At 48.1% G+C, this 23,154-nt stretch overlaps 2 protein-coding genes across 4 annotated transcripts; one reads left to right on the top strand and one right to left on the bottom strand.

The window, feature by feature from the left end:
• Nucleotides 1-2,266: 2,266 nt before the first annotated feature.
• PIGT (phosphatidylinositol glycan anchor biosynthesis class T) lies at nucleotides 2,267-17,398 on the top strand. Of its 2 annotated transcripts, XM_006077636.4 has the most exons (13): nucleotides 2,267-2,492; nucleotides 3,019-3,196; nucleotides 5,658-5,785; nucleotides 6,121-6,221; nucleotides 6,376-6,462; nucleotides 6,996-7,083; nucleotides 7,192-7,289; nucleotides 7,383-7,548; nucleotides 8,235-8,435; nucleotides 12,352-12,517; nucleotides 12,632-12,715; nucleotides 13,361-13,614; nucleotides 16,019-17,398. In XM_006077636.4, exons 1-12 carry the CDS (start codon nucleotides 2,306-2,308, stop codon nucleotides 13,611-13,613), a joined length of 1,737 nt encoding a protein of 578 aa, XP_006077698.2. In that variant the 5' UTR covers nucleotides 2,267-2,305; the 3' UTR covers nucleotide 13,614; nucleotides 16,019-17,398. The 2 variants fall into 2 exon arrangements, with proteins under 2 accessions (XP_006077698.2, XP_025119169.2); XM_025263384.3 differs by lacking the exon at nucleotides 16,019-17,398 and having other exon boundaries at nucleotides 13,361-14,053.
• Nucleotides 15,344-20,764, bottom strand: LOC102405068 (colostrum trypsin inhibitor). 2 transcript variants are annotated; one of them, XM_006077637.4, is made up of 3 exons: nucleotides 20,632-20,764; nucleotides 18,627-18,842; nucleotides 15,344-15,577 (listed from the first exon to the last, which is right to left on the bottom strand). In XM_006077637.4, the coding sequence occupies exons 1-3, from the start codon at nucleotides 20,705-20,707 to the stop codon at nucleotides 15,501-15,503; spliced, it is 369 nt and encodes a 122-aa protein (XP_006077699.2). In that variant the 5' UTR covers nucleotides 20,708-20,764; the 3' UTR covers nucleotides 15,344-15,500. The 2 variants fall into 2 exon arrangements, with proteins under 2 accessions (XP_006077699.2, XP_044783537.2); XM_044927602.2 differs by lacking the exon at nucleotides 15,344-15,577 and adding an exon at nucleotides 17,799-17,936.
• Nucleotides 20,765-23,154: the final 2,390 nt, after the last annotated feature.

The raw sequence follows: 23,154 nt of genomic DNA, 5'->3' as shown, positions 1-23,154 counted from the left end.
TTGAAGTTGGTGGTGTGGACTCGAGTTCTGACTCATTGTGATCTTAGGCAGTTATCTCGGTTTATGTACCTCAGTTTACTCATCTGTAAAATGGAGATAATAGTACCTTCTTCATAGAGTGGGCTTCCTCGGTAGCTCAGGGGTAGAGAATCTGCCTACAATGCAGGAACTGCAGGAGATGCAGGTTCAGTCCCTGGGTCAGGAAGATCCCCTGGAGGAGGGCATGGCAACCCACTCCAGTGTTTTTGCCTGGAGAATCCCATGGACAGAGGAGCCTGGCAGGTTATAGTCCATAGCATTGCAAAGAGTCAGACATGACTGAAGTGACTTAGCACGCACGCAGAGGTATGCACCTCATAGAGTTATTTTGAGTAAAGCTTTGCAGAAGTAACTAAGCACTTACTCCATTCCAGATTCTACATGCACCTAATTTCTGATCCTTACAATAACCCTGAAAGTAGGTTCATCCATTTATAGAGCAGGAAGTGTGGCGCTCAGATTGCTCATGCTCATATGGACTAAAGGCTGGGGGTGGGGATTTGAACCCACGTCTGTCTCACGTCTAAGCTCAAAGCCTTCCTTCTGTTCCATGTCTAGTGGGTCAGGAACACTTGATGTAGGTAGAATGAGGGTATACTGAGATGAAGACATCTTTTTGACTCTTCCTCTCTGGTTGCTCAAGGGTATATCTAGACCTGGTGGACACCAAATTTGGCTCTTCAGAGCCAAAATGGTTGTGAGTTTTACCAAGAGACTACAAAGCCCATCATGAATGTGCACCTGATTAGGCAGGTGGAAAAACCAAAGCAAGAATTGTTTGGAACTCCTCCAACTCAAGCCAGCACAGAAGGGGAGAGGTAGAAAAAGATTTTAACAGATCCTTTGCAAAAGAAAATATACGAATGACCAACAAATACATGAAAAGATGTTCAACATCACTAGGTACTAAGGAATGCAAATTAAAACCACAGTGAGATACCACTACATACACACCTACGTGGTAAAAACTAAAAAGACCCCCAAATTAAATGTTCACCAGGATATGGAGCAATAGGAATTCTCATACATTGTTGATACAAGTATGAAATGATAACTTCTGGAGAAAGATCTAGCAGTTTCTTATAAAATTAAACATATGTTCTCTTTCACCATTAGTAAATATTTATCCAAAAGAAATGTTAAGCTTATTCCTACAAAGTAACGTGTATAGCAGCCTAGCTCATAAGAACTAAAAACTTGAAAGAGCTCAGGTGTACATGGACAGAACAGATAAACTATGGTATATTCAGACAATGTATGAATGCTATACAGCAATGAAAGAAACAAATTGCTGATACATGCAAGAATATGAATGATTCAACAGAACATTATTCCCATGAAAGAAGTCTTTTACAAAAGACTGTACATAGTATATGATGATTTCATTTATACGGAGCTCTAGAACAGATTAATCCATTTTGTGGAGAAAAATCACAACAGTGGTTGCACCTGGAAGGCAGTGGGCACAGGGGTCGACTAGCAAGGGGCATTAGCCAACTTTCAGGGGTTTAAAGAACATATCTTGATAGAATATGTGTATCCATTTGTTGGATTCAATGGACGTGCACTTCGCAGTTGAACATTCCTGTTTGTAAATTTTACACCAAAAGAAAAATGTTAACAGGTATTGAACTCTAGTTAATGATGTGCATGCTAAACTATTTAAAGAGAAGTGTCCTTATGTCTGAAATCTCTTTGAAATGCATCAAAACATAAGATGAATTGTGGGAGTTAGACTGATAATAAGAGAAGTATAGTAAAATGATAACGGTGTAATCTAGGTGATGGGGAAACAGGTGTTCATTGTAACAGGATTTCATCCTTTCATCTTTGTTGTATGTTTGAAATTTTTCTTAATAAACAGGAGGGTTATTTGAGGGTTTTGCGGGGAAGTTTTGCACCATAAGAGCTGGCTAGGCTTAGGACAGAGCAAATAGAGACAAGAAGCTACTGGAGGCAGGGGCCCGGCTGTGGGACCTCGCAGAAGAAATAACCATTTTCAGTCTGCTTCTTCAACTCTCACGGAGGCACAATAGCAGTCATAGCTAAGCACTTTATCGTAGGGAAAGGGGTCCACAATCCAGACCCCAATCGGTTGTGCCCCGTCAGCTCCACACCGTCTTGAAGGGCCTATCCAGGCTGTCGTTCCGATAGCCGCACCCCGACTTCCGGGATAGCACCGGAAGTCACTTATCTTCCGCTCTTCCTATTGGAGGCCAGCCTTTCGCAGGGGTGGGGCCACTGGGAGGTGGAAGCAGCCGTAGGCATGGAGGCGGCCGTAAGGATTTTCCTGCTGGTGCTGCTGCTTCTGGGACCTGGCGGCTGGGGCCAGGCGGAGCCCCCACGCGACAGCCTGCGAGAGGAGCTAGTCATCACCCCACTGCCTTCAGGGGACGTAGCCGCCACATTCCAGTTCCGCACGCGCTGGGATTCGGAGCTGCAGCGGGAAGGAGGTGAGGAGAGGAGACTGACGGTAGAACCCTGTGGCACCTGCTGGGAGTGGGGTGGAGGACAGCCTTGGGGGCAGGCACTGACCCCACGGTGAGGTTCTGATCCCGGGGCTTGGGTCCTTGGCGGAAGGGTGGGGCAGTTTTTGAGGAATCACATTGTACCAGTGAAGAAACTGGGGCCCCGGGAGGGCTGACTTCTAGCGCGGTGGTCTCTCCGCAGCGCCATGCTACCACTGGTAAACCTTTAGTTAGCACCTTCCGTGGACAGCATTGATAAGGATGCTGTTGACGATTACCGTTTATCCTGGGTGCTGGGCATCGTGCTGAGTTGAGTGAACGGTTACAGGGAAGAAATTGGAGACAGAGAGAGATAAAGGCACCGGTCTAAGATCACATTGCTTAGTCAGTGACTGACTGGTCAGGAATTTAGATTCCTCTGACCCCAGAGTTGGGGTGTTTTTATTGTTTCTTTGGGGTGGCTGAGAGCCCTCCCTCCAGGATCATCACTCACCTGCTGTCTCTTCTCCAGTGTCTCACTATAGGCTCTTCCCCAAAGCCTTGGGGCAGTTGATCTCCAAGTATTCTCTCCGGGAACTGCACCTGTCCTTAACCCAAGGCTTCTGGAGGACTCGATACTGGGGGACACCCTTCTTGCAGGCCCCATCGGGGGCAGAGCTGTGGGCCTGGTTCCAAGACACCGTCACCGAGTGAGTGCCCACCTTGAGGCCTGTGGCAGGCCATGGTGGGAACGTGGCATGGCAAGTGTTGTCATCCTACCACTGCTCTTTGGGGGAAGCAGTTCCATGGGGGTAAAGCTGCACTGGAAGTAAGAAGTATTATGGCCTAGTGGCATTCTTGACTTTGCTTAATGTTTCCTTCCCCTGATACATCCAGACCTGTGGTTGCATGTATCTACGGAGATAGATAGCAGTTATCTGAAGCCTACTTGGATGTAAGGCACTAGAAAGCTGTGGCAAACCGGACAACCTTTTAAAGACATTCATTCACACAATAATAAAATGCCACAAAGGCCAAATAAAATATATGTGGGCTAGAATTGGCCTGCAAGACAGCATATCTCTGTATTCGAGAAATTACTGCTTTTTAGGAGAAGGCAATGGCACCCCACTCCAGTACTCTTGCCTGAAAAATCCCATGGACAGAGGAGCCTGGTAGACTGCAGTCCCTGGGGTCGTGAAGAGTCGGACACGACTGAGCGACTTCAGTTTCACTTCACTTTCATGCATTGGAGAAGGAAATGGCACCCCACTCCAGTGTTCTTGCCTGGAGAATCCCAGGGACGGGGGAGCCTGGTGGGGCTGCCATCTATGGGGTTGCACAGAGTCGGACATGACTGAAGCGACTTAGCAGCAGCAGCAGCAGCAGCAGGGGATGGACGGGTTAGGTACTGTGACTGGACCAGGTGCCTGTGCGCTGAGTCACTCAGTTGTATCGGACTCTGCAACCCCATGGACTGTAGCCTGCCAGGCTCCTCTGCCCATGGTGTTTTCCAGGCAAGAATACTGGAATGGGTTGTCGTTTCCTACTCCAGGAGATCTTCCTGACCCAGGGATGGAACCTGCATGTCTTGCATCTCCTGAATTGGCAGGTGGATTCTTTACCATTGCCCCACCTGGGAAGCCCAAATTCTCTTAATCTGACTATGGGAAATCAGCACGTATGTATAATTAAAAAAAATTTAGGGGGACTTCCCTGGTGGTCCAGTGGGTAAGACTTCATCTTCCAATGCAAGGGGTACGGGTTCCATCCCTAGTCGGGGAGCTAAGAACCCACATGCTTCATGGCTAAAAAAAAACACACATAAAACAGAAGCAATACTGTAACAAATTCAATAAAGGCTTTAAAAGTGGTCCATATTAAAAAAAAAACAAAAAACCTTTAAAGAAGATTTAGGGCCTTACCTGGGAGTGGTGGGGACTGTGGCAGGCTGGAGAGCTTGGGAGGACAGCTGCCACTCAGCCTCGATGGATTGTTGTCATGTGGGAACAGAGACTTACTGTTGTCAAATACTCTAATTTTTTCCAGAAATCTGGATTTTAATGTGAAAATTGGTAAGCTTAAGTATCAGCAAGTGACTTAAAAATTTAAGAAATGCCTGTGGGTTAATGTTGTGTACAGCAAATGGAACATGGCTATGGTTTGCATAGCGTTTTCAGGCTTCCAGTTTGCAGTCTTTATTTGAGGCATAAGGATTGGAGCAGTTGGAAAGCTCTGAACCCAGGACTGTTGAAAAACCCCAGGCTAGCTCTACGGTGGTATCAAATGAAGAGCAGGCCCCTGCACTGGCCAGGGCTTTCTCTCTTGCCTGAACTTAGGCTTCCTTGCCTTTTATCCCAACTGCTCTGCTGCCACTGTCTCCCCTCATAATTGCCTGTAGTGTGGAGGTGATGTTCAGAAATCTACTTTTATTCTATTATTTCTATAAAGAGCAAATCTGTTCTGCTGTTTCTCTAAAGAAAAAAAAAACACCTAATTTAATTCGATGTTTCTCTGGGGTCCTAGGATGCTTATTTTCCCTTGTTCCATGAGCCTTTGTAGCTGTAAGACTTCCCATCCTGAGGGTAGAACCAGGACTCACCAGGGTGTTCACAGGGAAGTAGGTTGTTTTGCCCAGCGGAGCACAACTCAGGGTGGATCAGTGAGCTGATCTCGGCTCCTGGGGTGTGGGGCGCTTTGTATAGCGTGGGGTGTACGTGGGTGACCCAACCTTGCTCCCTGTCCTCTGGTTGCTCTCAGCCTGGTCGAGGAGAAAAGATGCTTACGACAAGGTACTATTGCCACCCAACCATTTCCCAGAAGGGCCCTGGTGAGAGGCAGGGACGGTCAGAATGGCAACAGTGCGGCAGGAAGCTGTGGTTGAGGAGGGCAGGAACGCTGCCTGGAGGAGGGAACACCCTGGAAGGGGAGCATAAGGCACTACGAGGTGCGAAGAGGAGCCACCTAAGCAGAGGCCGGCGGGGATGCAGGGATGTTCAGAGGAGAGGGAGGAGGAAGGGGCTGATAGGGGAGATCCAGGCTGCAGGCCCAGCGGGGGCAGTTGCGGCTCCAGCAGCTGGCCGGCCTCACGGCTTGGCAGCCAGCTGCAGGCTCTGAGCGAGGGGGCAGGCGCAGCCCCGGGACAGTGAGCGGGTTTGTGTCTCCATCCAGCGTGGATGAATCCTGGAAGGAGCTCAGTAACGTCCTCTCGGGGATCTTCTGCGCCTCTCTCAACTTCATCGACTCCACCAACACGGTCACGCCCACCGCCTCCTTCAAACCCCTGGGGCTGGCCAATGGTGAGACTGCCCCACGCCCCGTCCTTCTTCCTGTGCTGTCTCACTCTGGCCTTTGCCTCCTTTCCCCTCTGCTTCCTCCTCCCTCTGCGGGGCCAGGTCATAAATCCCCAGGGTGGGCAGGCCCTCCCCCCACCCCCCGCCCCCAGGAAGATGTCTCTGCGTTGCTTTCTCCTGAAGGGACGAAGGGACGAGGCTGTTCCACACTCCTCCCCCAGCCTAGACTGTGAGAGCGGTGGTGCTGGAGAGTGTGCGGGTCCTGAGGAGCAGGGCCCCAAGGCCCCCCCCCCCCCCCCCCCCCCCCCCCCCCCCTCCAGCCAGGCTCCTGTCTCCCTCAGGCACGGACCACTCCTTCCTGCGCTACGCGGTGCTGCCGCGAGAGGTCGTCTGCACCGAGAACCTCACCCCATGGAAAAAGCTCTTGCCCTGCAGCTCCAAGGTGAGGCCAAAGGGGCCTGAATGTGGGTGGGAGCCCCAGAGAGTGGATGGTGTGGGCTGATGCCCCCTCCCTGCCTGACAGATAACCTCGGCCCCATGCTCAGGCGCATCACCGTGCAGGGCACTGACCTTTCCTCTCACGCCGCCTCCTCCAGGCAGGCCTCTCGGTGCTGCTGAAGGCTGATCGCCTGTTCCACACCAGCTACCACTCCCAGGCAGTGCATATCCGCCCTGTTTGCAGAGTAAGTCTTGGGGAACGGGAGACAGGGGCCATCCCGGGGCTGTGAGAGAAGGTGCAGGTAAAGCACATCGCCCATTGTCTGTCGAGGGCTGAGCCAGTGGTCAGTGGGAGACGTGATGATGACGATCCAGGGATTTGGTCAGTCACCAAGGAAACCTAGTGGTTGCCTGTCAGGCCGTCACTTAATCTTTGTCGTGGAGCCTGGTGGTTATGAGCCGTAGCTGTGTGGGTACATCTGCTAGCTCAGCCACTTTCTGGCTGACTTGACCCTGAGTGGGTCACTTTATCTCCCTGGTTTTCTCATCCATTAAATGAGAATAATTGTAGTATCAGTTCATCCAGTTGTTGGCAACGGTGCATCCCACTGATGCGCAGGATGCTGCCGGCACGGCGTCAAGCGCTCAGTACGGAGTGGTAGCAGATTGATGGACGGGGAGATGCGGAAGAGAGGAGGGATTGCGTCCAGGTTGCAGTCCCTGGGGCTGTGAGGTTGGGGGGAGGTAGGTTGTCACTGCTGCTGTCTGGCCCTTGTAGAATGCACGCTGTACCAGCGTCTCCTGGGAGCTGAGGCAGACCCTTTCTGTTGTATTTGATGCCTTCGTCACTGGACAGGGGAAGAAGGGTAAGCTCCCTTGCTCTGGCATCTCCACCCACCCATCGCCAGCCCCGCCCCATCTGTGTGGAGCAGGCCTAGTCCTGCCCCAGCTCATCCCCGCCCTCTGCTCCCCAGACTGGTCCCTCTTCCGGATGTTCTCCCGAACTCTCACCGAGCCCTGCCCCTTGGCTTCGGAGAGCCGAGTCTATGTGGACATCACCAGCTACGGCCAGGTACTGAGGTCTCCAGCCACACACGTCAGCCCCTTCCCTCCAAGGCCAGCCTGCCCCTCTGCTCGCTTCTCAGCCCTGTCCTTGTGTCCCCAGGACAACGAGACATTGGAGGTGTACCCGCCCCCGCTTACCACATACCAAGACGTCATCCTGGGCGCCCGGAAGACCTATGCCGTCTACGACCTCCTGGATGCAGCTGTGGTCAGCAACTCGCGCAGCCTCAACATCCAGCTGAAGTGGAAGAGGCCCCCAGAGAATGGTGGGTGGAGGGTGGGCTGCCATGGCCACCATGGGCTACAGCAGTTTCATCTTGTGGGGAAGACTCACAGCCCCATCTCTTCAGGAGACAACAGGCTTGTGTTTAGATCCAGATAACTGGAGTCAGACATCCTGGTTCTAACACCACCTCTTCTAAGCTGTATGACCTTGAACGTTCCTAACTTCACTGTCTCATGCTGAAAACAGGGACAGTAATACCTAACAGGTTAGATGAGATAATTAACAGAAAACATGGAAGTCATTCATGCATTTGTTCATTTAATTAACAAAAATTTTTTTTGAAGACACAAATACTCCGATTTCGAGAAACATTAACATATAATAGTTGAAGCAGGCCTCAAACAATTAGTTAACAATCATGTTCAGTGTTACCAAGGAAAAGCGTGAAATATTGTGAGAGCACTTGGTTTGGGTTGCAACTGGCAGAAAGCTCAGGCCTTGTTAGTACTCACTAAATAACAGTAATTGTGTTGTCATTGCTGTGAGTTGGGGAAGACAGGGATGGTTCCAGAATGCAGGTTTCCCAGTTCTGGCAAAGCATCTCCCCGTCCCCTTCTGGCTTTGAGAGACTGAATCTGGCCCAGGGAGTGGATTTGGGGAGTGACCCCCCCTCCCTTTTTGTTTTTCTTTAAAGGAGTGGTTAACTGTTGCCTTTTCTCTGAGCAGAGGCCCCCCCGGTGCCCTTCCTGTACGCCCAGCGGTATGTGAGCGGCTATGGGCTGCAGAGCGGGGAGCTGAGCACGCTGCTGTATAACACCCACCCGTACCGGGCCTTCCCTGTGCTGCTGCTGGACACCGTGCCCTGGTACCTGCGGCTGTACGTGCACACACTCACCATCACATCCAAGGGCAAGGAGAACAAACCAAGTGAGCGCCGAGTCCCCAGCCAGCCCCTCACCCCATCCCCTCCCCCTCTCCCTCCACATCCCCCAACACCTCAGTTCTCAGGATAATTCCAGAAGTACCTCGCAGTCTGCACAGGCATCAGGGGTAGTTTGAGACATAGAGTGACCTCACCAATGCCAGATCTGCAAGTGTTCATAAAGTCAAAGTAGTTAAACCACATAGTCCTGGTGACTCTTCCTAGGACGTGATCAAGGCAGGAGTTTCCTTATCTTTTTCACTTGCTTCCTCCTCTTTCCTGGAGCTCTATTTTGTTTTGGATGATTCCTAGAGTCTTTCAGGTGGAGAAAGGGCTAGTCGGAAAAACAGTATTGGATACAAAGAGGGTGCTGGAGTAGGTGGTTTTTGCTTCCTTGGCTGGGGTAAAGAGGTGCAATTTTAAAAATTTGTTTGTTTTTTCTATTATTTTTCTGAGGAGGAGTTAATATTTACTGAGTGCTTTCTATGAGATGCCAGGCATAGCACAAAAGCACTTGTTTTCCTTCGGAGTGGAGGGAGACTAAGGAACACAGGAGACTCCTTCAGAAGACGTTACAGCACAACCCCAACAGTTAGACTTAAAATCTTTTCTAAACCTCTTTGTGGTTTCCCATATTTTCTAGCCCATGGTTACTAGTTTTACTCATTTTCAGCTCCACTATCTGTACCCTTTAAAAATCTCTTATTTCAAACCTCCCACCTGTATATTTCGTGGTGTTTTTATTTGTTTTTTATTTATTTTTATTTTTGGCTGCACTGAGTCATCGTTCCTGAGCACAGGCTTTCTTTAGTTGTGGTGAACGGGGGCTCATCTTGAGGTGCTCGGGCTTCGTGTTGCGGCTTCCCTGGCGCAGAGCACAAGCCCTAGGCGCGAGGGCTCAGTGGTTGCAGCGTGTGGGCTTCAGCAGCTGTGGGGCATGGGCTCTCGAGCGCTCAGGCTAAGTAGTTCTGGCGCACGGGCTTAGTTGTTCTGTAGCATGTGGAAGCTTCCCAGGCCAGATTGAACCTGTGTCCCCTATATTGCCAGGTGGATTCTTGACCACTGGACCACCAGGGAAGTTCCTGTTTTGTTTTGTCTTTGCTCTGGCAGATTTGAAATACATACCCAAATGGAACAGAGTAATGAACTCCCATGTATGCATTACCCAGCCTCAGCAGTCTCCAGCTTCATATTCCGTTTTTTGTTTGTTGTTGATTTTTTTTCTAGTTTCATTGAGATATGATTGACATATAGCACAAGATAAGTTCAAGGTGTTCAGCATGCTCATTCGACTTATATCTATCATGAAATGACTGCAGTAAGTTTAATGAACATCCATCATCTCATACAGATACAAAATTAAAGAAATAGTAAAAAGTTTTTTCCCTTGTGATGAGAACTCTAAGGATTTGCTCTCTTAACAGCTTTCATGTGTAATGTACAACATTAACATATTTATCATGTTCTACATCACATTTCCAAATCTTGTCCTAGAACTGGAAGATTGTACCTTTTGACCGCCTTCATCCAATTCCCTTTCCCCTACCCCTTACTTCTAGTAACAACAAATGTGATCTCTTTTTCTAAGAGTTTGTTTATTTTTGAAGTATAATTGACCTGTAACACTATGCTAGTTCCTGGTAATAGCAAAGTGAGTCAGTGTTTCTGTACTTTTCAAATGATCATCATGATAAGTCTAGTTACCATCTGTCACCATGCAAATATAAGACATAGCTGTTGACTGTATTCCCCACACTGTACCTTTTGTACCTGTGACTCATTTATTTTGCAACTGAAAGTTTGTTCCTCTTGCCCTCCCTCATCTATTTCTCTCTTCCTTCCATCCCTCTCTCCTCGGGCAGTCACCTGCTTATTCTTTGTGTCTATGACTACTTCTGTTTGGTTATGTTTATTCCTTTTTTTTTTTGATTCCCAGTATAAGTGATATCATACAGTATTTGTCTTTGACTTATCTCACTTAGCCTAATATTTTCTAGCTCATCCATGTTGTTGCAGATGTCAAAATTTCCTTCTTTTTTGTAGCTGAGTGATATTCCACGTCTTCTTTATCTGCTCATCCATCGATGGGCGCTTAGGTTGTTTTCTTAGCTGTTGTAAACAATGCTTCAGTGAACACTGGGGTGCCAATATCTTTTCAAATTAATGTTTTTGTTTTCTTTGAATAAATACCCAGGAGTGGAATTGCTGGATTGAATGGTAATTCTGTTTGTAAATTCTGAGGAATCTTCCTGCAGGTGTTGATAGTGGCTGTGCCAATTTTCATCCCCAATGCAGTGCACAAAGGCGCCCTTCTCTCCGCGTGCTCACCAGCACTTGTTATTTGTTGTCTTTTTGATGATCCCGAGAGGTGTGAGGTGATATCTTATTGTGGTTTTGATTTGCCTTTCTGTGACGATTAGTGATGTTGAACTATTTTTTCATCTGCCAATCTGTATGTCTTCTCTAGAAAAATGTCTATTCAGATCCTCTGCCCGTTTTTTTAAACAATTCTTTCTTTTTTGACATTGAGTTGTATAAATACTTTTTATATTTTGCATATTAACCCCTTATCGCTATCATTTGCAAATACCTTCTCCCTTTCAATAGTCTGTCTTTTCATTTTTCTGGTCATTTCTTTCACTGTGCAAAAGCTTTTTAGTTTGATGTAACCCCATTTGTTTATTTTTACTTTTGTTTTTCTTGCCTGAGGAGACATATCCAACAAAACATTGCTAGGTCCAAAGGCATACTGCCTGTATGTTCTTCTGGAAGTTTCATCATTTCAGGTTTTACATTTACGTCTTTAATCCGTTTTGAGTTTATTTTTGTATTTGGCATAAGAAAGTAATCCAATTTGATTCTTTTGCATATAGCTGTCTTGTTTTTCCAACACCATTTATTGAAAGGGCTCTCTTTTCCTCATTGTGTATTCTTGTCTCCTTTGACGTAGATTAATTGCCCATATAAGTGTGGGTTCATTTCTAGGCTCTGTTCTATTCCATAGCTTCCCATCATTTTTGTTTCATCTTTCCCTTTATTTATTTGATTTGGTTACTTTTTTTGCTGGAGTATCTTAAAACAAATCTTACATATCATATCGATTCACCTTTAAACATCTCTAATAGGTAAGGGGCTTAAAAATATGTATAACCTATTGTTATCACTCCTATTTCCCCCAGTGGTCTTGAAAATAACTTTATAATTGATTTGAATTGGGTAAAAATAAGGTGCTCACATTATATTTGCTTGATATGCTCTTAAGTTTCTCTCTCTCTCTTTTTAGATTAATAGACTTACTTTTTAAAGAGCAGTTTTAAGTTTACAGAAAAGTTGAACAGAAAGTACGGGGTTCCCATATACACTTCCCTTCACTCCCATTTCCCCTGTTATTCCTGCCTTGATTGGTGTGGTCCTCTTACATCTCTTTTAATCTGTAAAACAGTTCCCAGTGGTTTTTTTAAAATTGACTTGTTGGCAAAACTGGGTCATTTGTTGGATAGGATGTTCTACATTCTGGTTGGCCCGTGTTTAACATGTTCCTCAATCCTCTGTGTATTCTTGAGTATCAGTGGTTAGTTTTAGAAACTTGATTAGATTCAGGTCTCATATTTTTGGCAAGAAATCTTCCCAGGTGGTTCTCTGGACTCCCTGTTGCATCACAGGAGACACTGGACGTCTGGTGGCCCAGTTTTCATGATGTGAAGATGGAAGAGGTTGAGCATATCCTGGAACAGCTGCCCTGGAAACACCTTTTCCCTTCCCTGCCCTCTTCCTCCCCCTCCGGGGGCCTGCCTGACTTCGTGATCCAGATTCCTCCTCCTCGGCTCCCCAGTCCCAGCCCCAAGGCCTGGACAGGTAGGGACAAGCGGTGCAGGTGGGCTGAGCCCTGGAAAGAGCTCTGGGTGCCCTGTCGGTCCCCAGGTTACATCCACTACCAGCCTGCCCAGGACCGGATGCAGCCCCACCTCCTGGAGATGCTGATTCAGCTGCCGGCCAACTCCATTACCAAGGTCTCCATCCAGTTTGAGCGGGCGCTGCTTAAGTGGACCGAGTACACCCCGGACCCCAACCATGGCTTCTATGTCAGGTGGGCTCCCCTCACCTGCCGCCCCCGCCCTCCTGGCCCACCCTCTCCACCATTCTCCCTGGTGAAGGAGTGTGAGGAACACAGCTCACGGAGTATCTGTCTGCTTCTCTGCAGCCCATCTGTCCTCAGCGCCCTCGTGCCCAGTGTGGTGGCAGCCAAACCCGGGGACTGGGAAGAGAGCCCCCTTTTCAACAGCCTGTAAGTGTGAGCCCGGCCGCTGCCGTCTGGGTGGCACCTGCACAGGGGATCAGGCTCCTGCGGGCTGGCCTGGGGCTAGAGGTTGTGTTTGCAAAGTAATGAGTAGATTGGCCCTGTCCTCATTCAAACCCCAGTGGTCTGTACTGTTAGTATAGTCTTTATGAAATGATCCTAGGGAGCTGCAGAAGGTGAGAAGGGCAGGACGTTTACTCATTGGTTCTCTTACAAATATGGAACTGAGCACTTATCAGATGCTGGGTACTTCAGAGAGCTCCACGTGGACAGCAATGGACAAAATGGACTTGCCCCTCCCTGCTCGTGGGCACAGTCTAGAGAGGAACTGCTGGGGAGTAATCTGTTGGGTAATCCAGGAATGCTGCTTGGGGGAGATGACCTGTAGGCCGAGACCAGACGGCTCAGGAAGAGGCAGCCCAGTGAAGGCAGGGTCCCTTTCCTCTCCCTCAATGTAGCTCTCCTTTGATCAGATAATCTGTATTGAGCTTTAAAAGGCTATGAGGCTAAGAAAGCTTTGAAAATGCTTCCCACTGACGTTGGCCCATGTGGCCAGAGAGAGGGGATGGGTTGGGTGGGGTGAGACGTGGGGAAGCAGCCAGTCCCGCCTCACCGCCCGCTCCCGACCCCCAGCTTCCCAGTCTCTGACAGCTCCAGCTACTTCGTGCGGCTCTACACGGAGCCGCTGCTGGTGAGCCTGCCCACGCCGGACTTCAGCATGCCCTACAACGTCGTTTGCCTCACGTGCACCGTGGTGGCCGTGTGCTATGGCTCGTTCTACAACCTCCTCACCCGCACCTTCCAGATCGAGGAGCCCAGGAAGGGCGGCCTGGTGAAGCGGCTGGCCAACCTCATCCGGCGTGCCCGCGGTGTCCCCCCACTCTGAGGCGAGTCCTGCTCACAGTTGGGTTGCAATTTCTCTTGAGAGGGGTGTGGTGGCTGACCCCCCCCCACCCCACGCCCCCAAGGCCCTTCCTGCCACTTGCCCTCCCCCGAGGAGGCTTTTGAACCAAACTGTCTCTTGGATTGGGCCAGGGCCTAGAGCTGCAGTGTTCAGGACAGTAGCCATGAGTCAAATGTGGCTTTTGAATTTAATTTAAATTGAAAATGCATTTCCTTATCCATACTGAGTGCATTTCAAGTGCTCAGTAACCAGAGGTGATTAGTGGCTGCTGTACTGGGCATGATGGGGACAAGTGTTCCCGCCACTGCAGAAAGTTCTGTTGGACGGTGCCCGCCTGGATAATAGGATGTGCTCAAATATTCGTACCACTGTGTGGTAGGTGGAGATTACTGGTAGTGGAATATAAAGTATCTAATTCCTTGGTTGGTTGTCTCCTGTCCTTGAGGCCTGGGGAGAGCTGGGGTCAGGGAGTGTTTGGCAGGTACCGGAACTGGATCTCCTGTCTGATACCCTCCCCAGCCAAAAAAACAACCAACCAACCAACCAAAGGCCCCTGCCTCCTCCCACCCCTGCCAGAAATTCCTTCTCATCTCCTGCTTCCCTCCGCCCCCGGCATCCTCTTCTGACTGGTTCCCAGAACTCCCTGGGTTTGACGGGGAGTGTTTATGTCAACATCTCCATGGCCATGAAAGTGAATCATCCTGTACCTTTTAGGAGCCCTGAGAGCCAGCCCCCTACCACCAGGGGTCGCGCTGGAGAGCCCCTGGAGACACCCAAGAGCTTTGGGTGACCATTTTCCAACCATCCTGTGCATTGCAGCCTTTTGGGGCTCTTGTGAAATAATGCAGGTTCCTGGGATCCAGACCCGTGAATTCAGTCAGTTTGGGTGGAGCCCAGCCTTTCAGTTTTTATCTGGCTCCTCAGGAGTTTGTGTTCTGGGTGGTCCTCAGACCACCCACAGGCTTTGAAGCCCTTGGGTTGAAGCCTGCGCCTGCCCACGTCCTGGCTGTGTAACCCCAGATTCCTGTGAAACAAGTCCTCTGGCAAGTGTCTGCCCTGCCCCCACTTTCGTTCTCTTCCTCTGACGCATTTGTCAAGTGTATACATTACTGGTCTGCCCCTCCCTCTCCCAGTTCTCCCATCCGTCTTTTGGTCGATTGCCCGTCAAACAGAATACCCTGCTCTGCTAACCACTGTGTCCCCCTCAATTGCCAGGTTCACTCTGACAAAACCAGGTGAGATGTTGTTTCCTCCAGGAAGTCTTCCCTGACACACTGAGCTGCTGTGGGTGCCCTCCCTGGACAGCTTTCATATTCCTTATCTCCCTGGTTGTTACTGTCCTTTAACTTCCAGTAGACTAGGAACTTGGAGGCACAAGGCTGTCCTCCACTTGAATGCGTCTGCACTCAGGACAAGCTATCAGTGCTCAGTCAACAAACGTGATTGTATGAATGGGCTGGGCTACTGTGGCTTGGGGTCTGGAGGCTAGAGGTAGGGATGGGTAAGGTGAGGGGCTCTCTAGAAACCCCAGCAGTGTGAGTGCAGGGTCTTTAATACAGTACATGTGTCGGGTGTACAGCTAACAGAGACGGGGCTGTTCAGGTTCCCTCTGAAGGTTTTCCCAGAGCTTCTAGAATGTACAGGCAATGTGTGTGCATGTGTAGGACAAGAGGTGGTGTGAGTGAGCTAGTCCAGACCATGGGCAAAAGCAACTGGGTCAAGATGCTTTTACTCAAGTTTACTTCAAGCAGTAAACACACCAGGTGTGACATAAGAATGCAGCTGAGTATGGGATTTCCCTGGTGGTCCAGTGGCTAAGACTCCAGGCTCTCAGTGCAGGGGGCTCAGATACGATCCCTGGTTAGGCAACTAGACCCCGCATGCTGGAACCAGCGGTCCTGCAGGATGCAACGAAGAATGACGATCCCATGTACTGCGCCTAAGGCCTTGTGCAGTCAAATAAATAAAAATAAATATTAAAAAAAGGTGGGTAGCTTATCTGAAGCTAAGTGGTCCTGGCAGCCTGCATGTAGTGGGGTGTTTGCCAAGTCAGAACAGTAGAGTTTATACCTGCAGCCAAGTCAGCACCTAGAAATGCCGTCTACTGCCATGTCTTGTATAATTTATATAAAGATGATACCCCATATCTTAGGTCTCCTCCTCCCTGAATTCCATGCTCATTTACCCAGCTGCCTACTTGCCATCTCCACTTGGATGTTAAAGGCATCTCAAATTCAATTACCTCCCAAACTTCTGATCATCTCCACCCTGACCCTAAACATACTCACCCATCGTCAGCTCATCTCTGCAAATGACGGCTCTCATCTCCCCAGCTGCCCAGGCCTAAAACCTTGGACTCATTTTTGATCCTTCTCCTTATTCTCCAGTATGTCCTGTCAGAAAAGCTGTTTGTTCTACCTTCAACCTAACTGAAGAATCCAACTCTTCTTCACCACCTTCACCATCAAGTTATCAAGAGGTCTCCCTGGCTACCCTGGTTATAAATTGCTTCTCCAGCTTCCAGCTCACCACTTGCCTGCCTTGTTTTTCTCGGTAGCCCTCACCACCATCTAATGTACTGTGTAGCTTCCATATCCTGCTCATTAATAATTAAGATCCATATGGACCAGAATTTTGTAGCTGCAGTGTCTGGAACAGTGCCCGGTTAAGGCGACCCTCACTGTCTTCCAGAGCTCAGTCTCCGAGTAGCTGTTCAGAACATGAAAGGGAGTAGAGACTTCCCCGCTGTGTGGTTAAGACTCTGTGATTCCCCTGCAGGGGGCGCAGGTTCCATTCCATGCCATGCGGTGGGCCAAAAAAAAAGAAAAAAATGCTCTTTCTCTTAACTACATACTTATTCATGTATGCTGAAGCATTTTTGGCTTTGGATAAAGCGCAAGGGTCCATTCGGCTTTGGGTCCCCACCTGGAGCGTCAGGCCAGGCTGGCTTCCCAGTGTGTCCTTGCTGATGTGATATCACACGGCGTAGGTTGGCTCCCAGGCAATAGGACATGTGAAAGGGGTGGAGTGGGAAGGGCACACCATTGTCCCCATGACATCGCCAGGACAGGGACCTGGTCTGGGAACCCCAGGTTCTGGCTTCTAGTATTGCTGCTTGACTTTGGGCCAGCAGTTTCCCTTCCAGCAGGAGGAAGTGGTTAGATCAGATGCAGGACATGAGGAGAGAGTTATTGGGGGTGGCAGGCAGGTTGGTCAATATCCAAAATGTATCTAACAGTGGTATATTATTTAGTCTTAAAAAGGAAGGAGATTTTGGGACTTCCCTGGTGGTCCAGTGACTAGGACCCCGAGCTTCCTTTGCAAGGGGGCACGGGTTTGATCCCTGGTCAGGGAACTAAGATCCCAGAGCAGCCAAAACAAACAAAAAAAACGGACAGAAATTTTGATACAGGCTACAACATGGATAAACCTTGAGGACGTGGCACTAAGTGAAACAAACCAGTTATGAAAGGAAAAACACTGTGATTCTACTCTTATGAGGTTCCTGAAGTATTAAATTCTTAGAGACAGAAGTTAGAGTAGTGGTGCCCAGGGCAGGGAGAAAAAGGAGTTAATTTTTAATGGCACAAAGTTTCAGTTTGGGAAGATGAAAAAGTTCAGGAGGTGGGTGGTGATCATGGTGTATATATACATACAACAATGTATGTATATGTAATACCACTAAATAGCACATTTAGAAATGGTTAAAATGGTAAATTGCATGTTGTATATATTTTACCACAATTAAAAAAATTTGTAAAAATCTTTTTCCAGTATTCCTCTTGGTGGAGAGAGAGGGCAGTCACCCTAGCTGGCCAAGATTCCCTGAATTTCTACCCCCTTCACACTCCTCCAGGCCATGGTTCCTGCTGGACAGGTAGAACATTCTGGCTTGTCATGCAGCCCTGGGTAAGAAAGAGCAGCAGGCCAGGATCCAGGGACGGACATCCAAGGTCCCCAAATTTCCATTCAGTCTGGCTTCCTTGAGGACCCCTGGTGAAAGGGGAACTTGTCCTTTGTCCTGTCTTCATTCTGGGAACACAGGACAGTGAGGGCCTGGAGGGCTGGGTGTGGGGTGATGCAGGTTTGATCACCCCTGTGACTGTGAACGATTTTTGAGGACAAGCCCAGGGCCCTTGTAGGAAGGCTTCAGGCCACGTCAACTTGGAACCCTTGATTGACCCAGCCCTGGAGGGACAGAGGATGGGCTCAGAACAGGGCCTCCAGCGGGAAGGGCAGCCGAGGCAGCGTTTGGCCGGAGCCTGGGAACGTGCAGGTGTCACTGTCAGTTCTTGGCCTCGGTCTCTGTGATGGAGATGGCAGTCAGCTCCCTCCTTGGCTGGCCCGTTGGCATCCTAGAGCCAGAGCCATCCAACTGGACTCCTTACCCAACCCCTTCAACATCCACCAGCCCGGGGACCTCCTCATATCTACCACCTCCCACCAAGACCACTGCCACAACGGCGTCCCTCGGCTCTGTCAGCAGGGTCACCCTGCAAGGTCGCAGGGCTGTCTTCGCCCCTGCCAGCGCTACTGTGTGCTTTATTTATTTATTTGACGGCACTGGATCTTAGGTGTGCCTCAGGAGATCTTTCACTTGTGGCGTGTGGGCTCTAGTTCCCTGACCAGGGATCACACTCCAGGCCCCTGAATTGGGAGGGTGGAATCTTAGCCACTGGGCCACCAGGGAAGACCCTCGCCCCCTGCAACCATCATGTGTTTTAAAAGGGCCTGCTACAGCGATCAGCCCACCTCTCATCTTTATCAGTGGCACCATCCACCGCTGCCTTGCTGTCTACACTGCCAGTGCCCTCATTGCCGCCCCTCCCAGGCATCAGTGACCAGGTATCTCACTCCCCTTATTCTCATCACCACTAACTCCCATATTAACAACGTCATCCGCATCACTGCCAGCATCCTCACCAACACCCTGTCCCTTCACACCCAGCATCCCGTCACCTCCGTTCCTCTTCCTGGGTCTATCAGAGGACTCACCAGGGGGTTGGCAGATCCTCAGACACATCTCTGTGGTCTCAAAATTGTTGTCATTGCCCTGACAACCACCATAGGAAAAGGGCTCACAAGCATTGGATGTAGAGTTATAGAAGTATCGGAGCAAAGCAGCTTTGCAGGGGCCCCTTGCTTGGGGGAGCTGGCACAGGTCAGGGGGCGTTTGGAACAAGTCCTGGGAAGCCTCTTGTTTGAGATTGTCTGCAAAGGTAAGAAAGAACAGAATGGTTACTGATGTGTCCTCTTAATGAACTGATTTTTTTCCCAGCACCTACTCTACACCAAGCGCCCTCCTAGGTGTTCACTATTCTTGCCGTTACTTAAATAAATCAAATGGGAAGAGTGTAACTGTCCCCGCTTCACAAATGGAGAAACTGAGGCTTGGAGAGGTTTGCTAATTTTCTCAAAATCATAAAGCCTGTAAGTTGAGAGCGGCTTGAGATTTAAACCCAAATCCAATTTCAAATCCCAAGTGCTGAATCTTACAACCTCTCATAACTTGACATCAAGATGTTGGCTGGAGCTTTGTTTATGAAGGCAAAAAATTATAATTTGGAAAAACTGTAAACGTTCACTAACGGGATCAGTGGACCAACACTACAGCAGAGTGTTGAGGATATATATCAGCATGAAGACAGGCTCATAACTTTTGCTGAATATAAAATGAAATTACAAAATAGGAGGTCTGGTGTGATTCTGTGGATATTATATATACATATAAGCCCATAGAATGTTGACATGAAGGTTATTCTTCCATATGTTTGAGCAGTTATCTCTGGGTGGTGGAATTTCAGGTGATTTTTTTCCTGAAAATCCTTTTTAGTATCATTTGAGTGCCAGTGAACAAGTATCATATTTTTTATATCTAGGAAAAAGATATTTAGATATTTACATTGAGTAATGTTTAATATCCATGGGTAATCAGCAAATAAAGAAACTGGCCTCCTTTACTGAAACACTTGTTATTTTACCTCCTTTCACATCTGGCTCTGGATATCACACAAAATGATTTATCAAACATGCACACAGACACACTCACACACACACACCCTCCCTCAACCATTTGCCTCGGACATTCAGGACCTCAGTGTCTCTTTTTATGGGATGTAGCACTTTGAGACCCTCTCCAGGGTTCTTGCCTGGAGAATCCCAGGGACAGGGGAGCCTGGTGGCCTGCCGTCTCAGGGGTCGCACAGAGCCGGACACGACTGAAGCGACTTAGCAGCAGCAGCAGCACTTTGAGAATGACACTTTCCCTAATAAGGACAGCATCCCTCAAACAAATAAGCACATGAGTCAACTCCGCTCCACGGAACCCTTATGTAAATCCTCAATGTGTGTGACCTTGACTGTTCGATTTACTGGGAGAAGCTTAAACCCAGAATAGGAAAGAGGCCATTCTAGGAAGAAATTTGAGACCTATTTGGGCAGCAAATTCTCAATCTTGGTTAGAATATTAGAACCTCTTGGGGAACTTAGGAAAAAAAAAAAAAGTCCCGATGCCCAGGCTTCGTCCCAGATCCATTAAATCAGAATTTCTGAGTGAGAGAACCAGAGTGACCTCGGGGGAATTCCGTGTGCAGCCAAGTTTGAAAATCTGGCCTCCTGTTCAAAGCACTGTCAACGTTTCTTTTCTTGCTTAAGAATTCTAGGGAGTAGGAATCTGGAGAGCAGGATTGTTGGGGCTGTGTGAAATAGGGGACCAGTTTTTTAAACTTCACACGTTTACATATAGTTTGTCTTTTTAAAACAAATATATGTATTTCTTTTTAAGAAAAATTAAAATTTGACGATGATATCAAAGAGACATTTGGGAGTTCTGGCCCCAGATTTTCCTGAGACTGGATGCTTACCACAGGGGAACCTCTTCCTGTGTCTAGGTCCTTGTTTCCTCCTGAGGTGGAAGTGACCAGATGGCATGTTGGATCCATCATCCCCCCTCCCCATAGGTGACGATCTCAGGGCCCCTGTTCCCAGCCCCTCAGCTCACCTGAGGTCTCTCCTGAGCTTGCCAAGCCCACCAGGCAGAGGGTGAGGCAAAGGGCAAGTAGGCAGCTGAGCTTCATGGTGTGAGTAGCTGTGTGTTCTGAGCTGAGGCCGGGAGGCTGGAACTTAAAGCTGCATCTGAGGGAGAAGGGGTCCTATTCCCCAGGGCTGAAGGAAGTATCCTGATTCTCATTACTTGGAATAGGAAGCACCTTGGGCCAGGGGTGTGGGCTGCAAGAACTGGAGGCCATGCCAATTGGCCTTGGGTGAGTTCTTCAAGGCCTTTGGGCAAGTCCCCTAAGATGGTGCTTCTCTAGCATTTGGATTATAGTCTCAGCCCCAACTACTGCAGACTTGAGTTCCTGTGACCTGGACTGAGAAGGAACCTTTGGGGACCTCTATTTCCCTATCTGTAAAACAGGTGGGCTGGACCATGTGGTCCCTGAAAGCCCAGCACAGCTCTTCTCCATTCTATTATTATTGGTTCCCATCCAGAGCCTCCCAGCTAGTGTCTCAGCATTCCAGGAGAGAGAACACAGCTCTTTGTTCATTAGCTCTTTTATTGAATTGTGGGATAATGAGTTTATTGTTTTATATAAATCATCATATTTCTTTTTAAAGATCAAGCTATAGTTAATAGCATAAACAAAAGGCAAAATCAGTTCCCCCAAATTCTACCCTAGTGTTATGAAGTAGAAATATAATGCAAACCACAAAGAGATTTTTAAAATTTTCTAGTATTTTTTTTTGTGGCTGTGGGGCACATGAAATCTTAGTTCCTCATCCAGTGATGGAAACTGGGTCCCTCCTAGCAGTGAAAGCACCAAGAGTCTTAACCATTGGACTGCCAGGAAATTTGCAGAATTTTTTTTTTTTTAAGTAGCATTTTTTAAAGAGGAAAAAGAAAGAAGTAAAACTAGTTTTATTAATAGTTTATTTAACTCAATAGATCCAAAATAGTATAATTTCAACATATAATCAACATGTAGTAAAGAGTAATATGATAGTTTACTTTTCTTCGTACTGTCTTTGGGATCTCACTTAAGGCAGAGTCATACTTCCTGTGCTCAGTAGTCGGACGTGGCTGATGGCTAGCGTAGTGGACACTGAAATTCCACCATGTGAAGTAAATGTCTTTACAAGGTATCCTCATAAACATTTTGTTGGATAATTCTACAAAAATAAGGGGCTTATATGTTTTATTTCCCCGGAGTTTTTGCATATTGCCTTTAACTTCAAGGACAATTTCATGGGATAAAAAACTCTGGATCAGACTTTCTCTCCCAAGAACAACTGTGGAGCTGGTTCCACGGAATTCTGCCATGGAGTGTCCTCATTAAGTGTCCTGAATGTTTTCCTGCCTTAGAGATGACTTTACTTCCTACCTGAAAGCCTGAAGACCTCGTTGTTTATCCTTTAGATGGAACATGAAATGCTTTTTAATTTACATATTTTTAAAGGGAAATTTTCTTGAAGTGGATTGGCCTGAAAATTTGTTTGGCTTTCTCCATAACATAACGTGGAAAAACCCGAATGAACTTTCTGGCCAATCCAATATTATGATGAAATAAATTTTCTTTTCCATTTGTTGAGTTTTCTATGTAAGACATCAGTGGTGTTAGATTATCTTTACTTGTGCTTCAGTAGTTGTTAAAAGCCTCATCACTGGAGATAGAGGAATTTAAATTCCAGCTTACTGGAGAAGGAAATGGCAACCCACTCCAGTACCCTTGCCTGGAAAATCCCATGGACGGAGGAGCCTTGTATGCTACAGTCCATGGGGTTGCAAAGAGTTGGACACGACTGAGTGACTTCACTTTCCTTTTGCTATTCCCTATCTGTGTGACCTCAGACAAGTTATCTACCTTCTGTGGATGTACTTTCTACTTGGGGATAATAATAGATACTGTTGCTGAAAACCTGGCTTCTGTTCACCTGTACCAAACAGAAAATGCAGAGCTTTGCAGGAGTAGAAAGGAGTGGCTTTATTACCTTGCCAGGCAAAGGGTACCACAGTAGGTTAACGCTTGCAAGATTGTGCCTCACTTCCTGGAAGTTAGGAAGGGGTCATACAGTTTCAGGCTAGAAAATGGGGCTGTAGATAAGGATGGAGCTGAGGTAGTCTTGCATTCTTCCTCCCTCCTGGAGACACGGAGATGGTTAAGACTGGCGTCAGGTGGTTCTGAAACAGGTTCTGGTTGTGCTCAAGGTTATCACTCTGAGACCTTCTTTCTGGATGGAGAATGCTCACAGAGGGGAGGAGTGTTAGGGGGTGTTGTCCCGGAGAAGTAAACATCAGGTGCCTAGTATAACCTTAGCTAGAAGGCAATCATTTTCAGCATGCAATTAAGCAAGAAAGAGAGGGTGGGAGGTAAAAGCCGTCTGTAGGAGCCCTGTTGAATGAGTGGAAGGAGTAACGACTGAATAGGGGCTAACACAATGCGGGGACGTCGATTAGTTTCTGCTGCAGCACAGCTACTTGTGTTTGGAGTCCTGAAGGCCACACTGTAGGCTTAAGAAATATTCA

Source organism: Bubalus bubalis, chromosome 14, assembly GCF_019923935.1.
Source record: "Bubalus bubalis isolate 160015118507 breed Murrah chromosome 14, NDDB_SH_1, whole genome shotgun sequence".
In the NCBI taxonomy this organism is placed as follows: domain Eukaryota; kingdom Metazoa; phylum Chordata; class Mammalia; order Artiodactyla; family Bovidae; genus Bubalus; species Bubalus bubalis.
This window is presented reverse-complemented; position numbering and strand designations above follow the sequence as displayed.

Excerpts from the sequence above, each read along its gene's own strand:
- PIGT (XM_006077636.4), top strand. The coding sequence starts at position 2,306 with ATGGAGGCGGCCGTAAGGATTTTCCTGCTGGTGCTGCTGCTTCTGGGA. Across the intron at positions 7,084-7,191 it reads CACTGGACAGGGGAAGAAGG|ACTGGTCCCTCTTCCGGATG; the intron begins GTAAGCTCCCTT and ends TCTGCTCCCCAG. Across the intron at positions 12,518-12,631 it reads AACCATGGCTTCTATGTCAG|CCCATCTGTCCTCAGCGCCC; the intron begins GTGGGCTCCCCT and ends GCTTCTCTGCAG.
- LOC102405068 (XM_006077637.4), bottom strand. The coding sequence starts at position 20,707 with ATGAAGCTCAGCTGCCTACTTGCCCTTTGCCTCACCCTCTGCCTGGTG. Across the intron at positions 18,843-20,631 it reads AAGCTCAGGAGAGACCTCAG|ACAATCTCAAACAAGAGGCT; the intron begins GTGAGCTGAGGG and ends TTACCTTTGCAG. Across the intron at positions 15,578-18,626 it reads GAGGATCTGCCAACCCCCTG|GCCTTAGGCGCAGTACATGG; the intron begins GTGAGTCCTCTG and ends TGACTGCACAAG.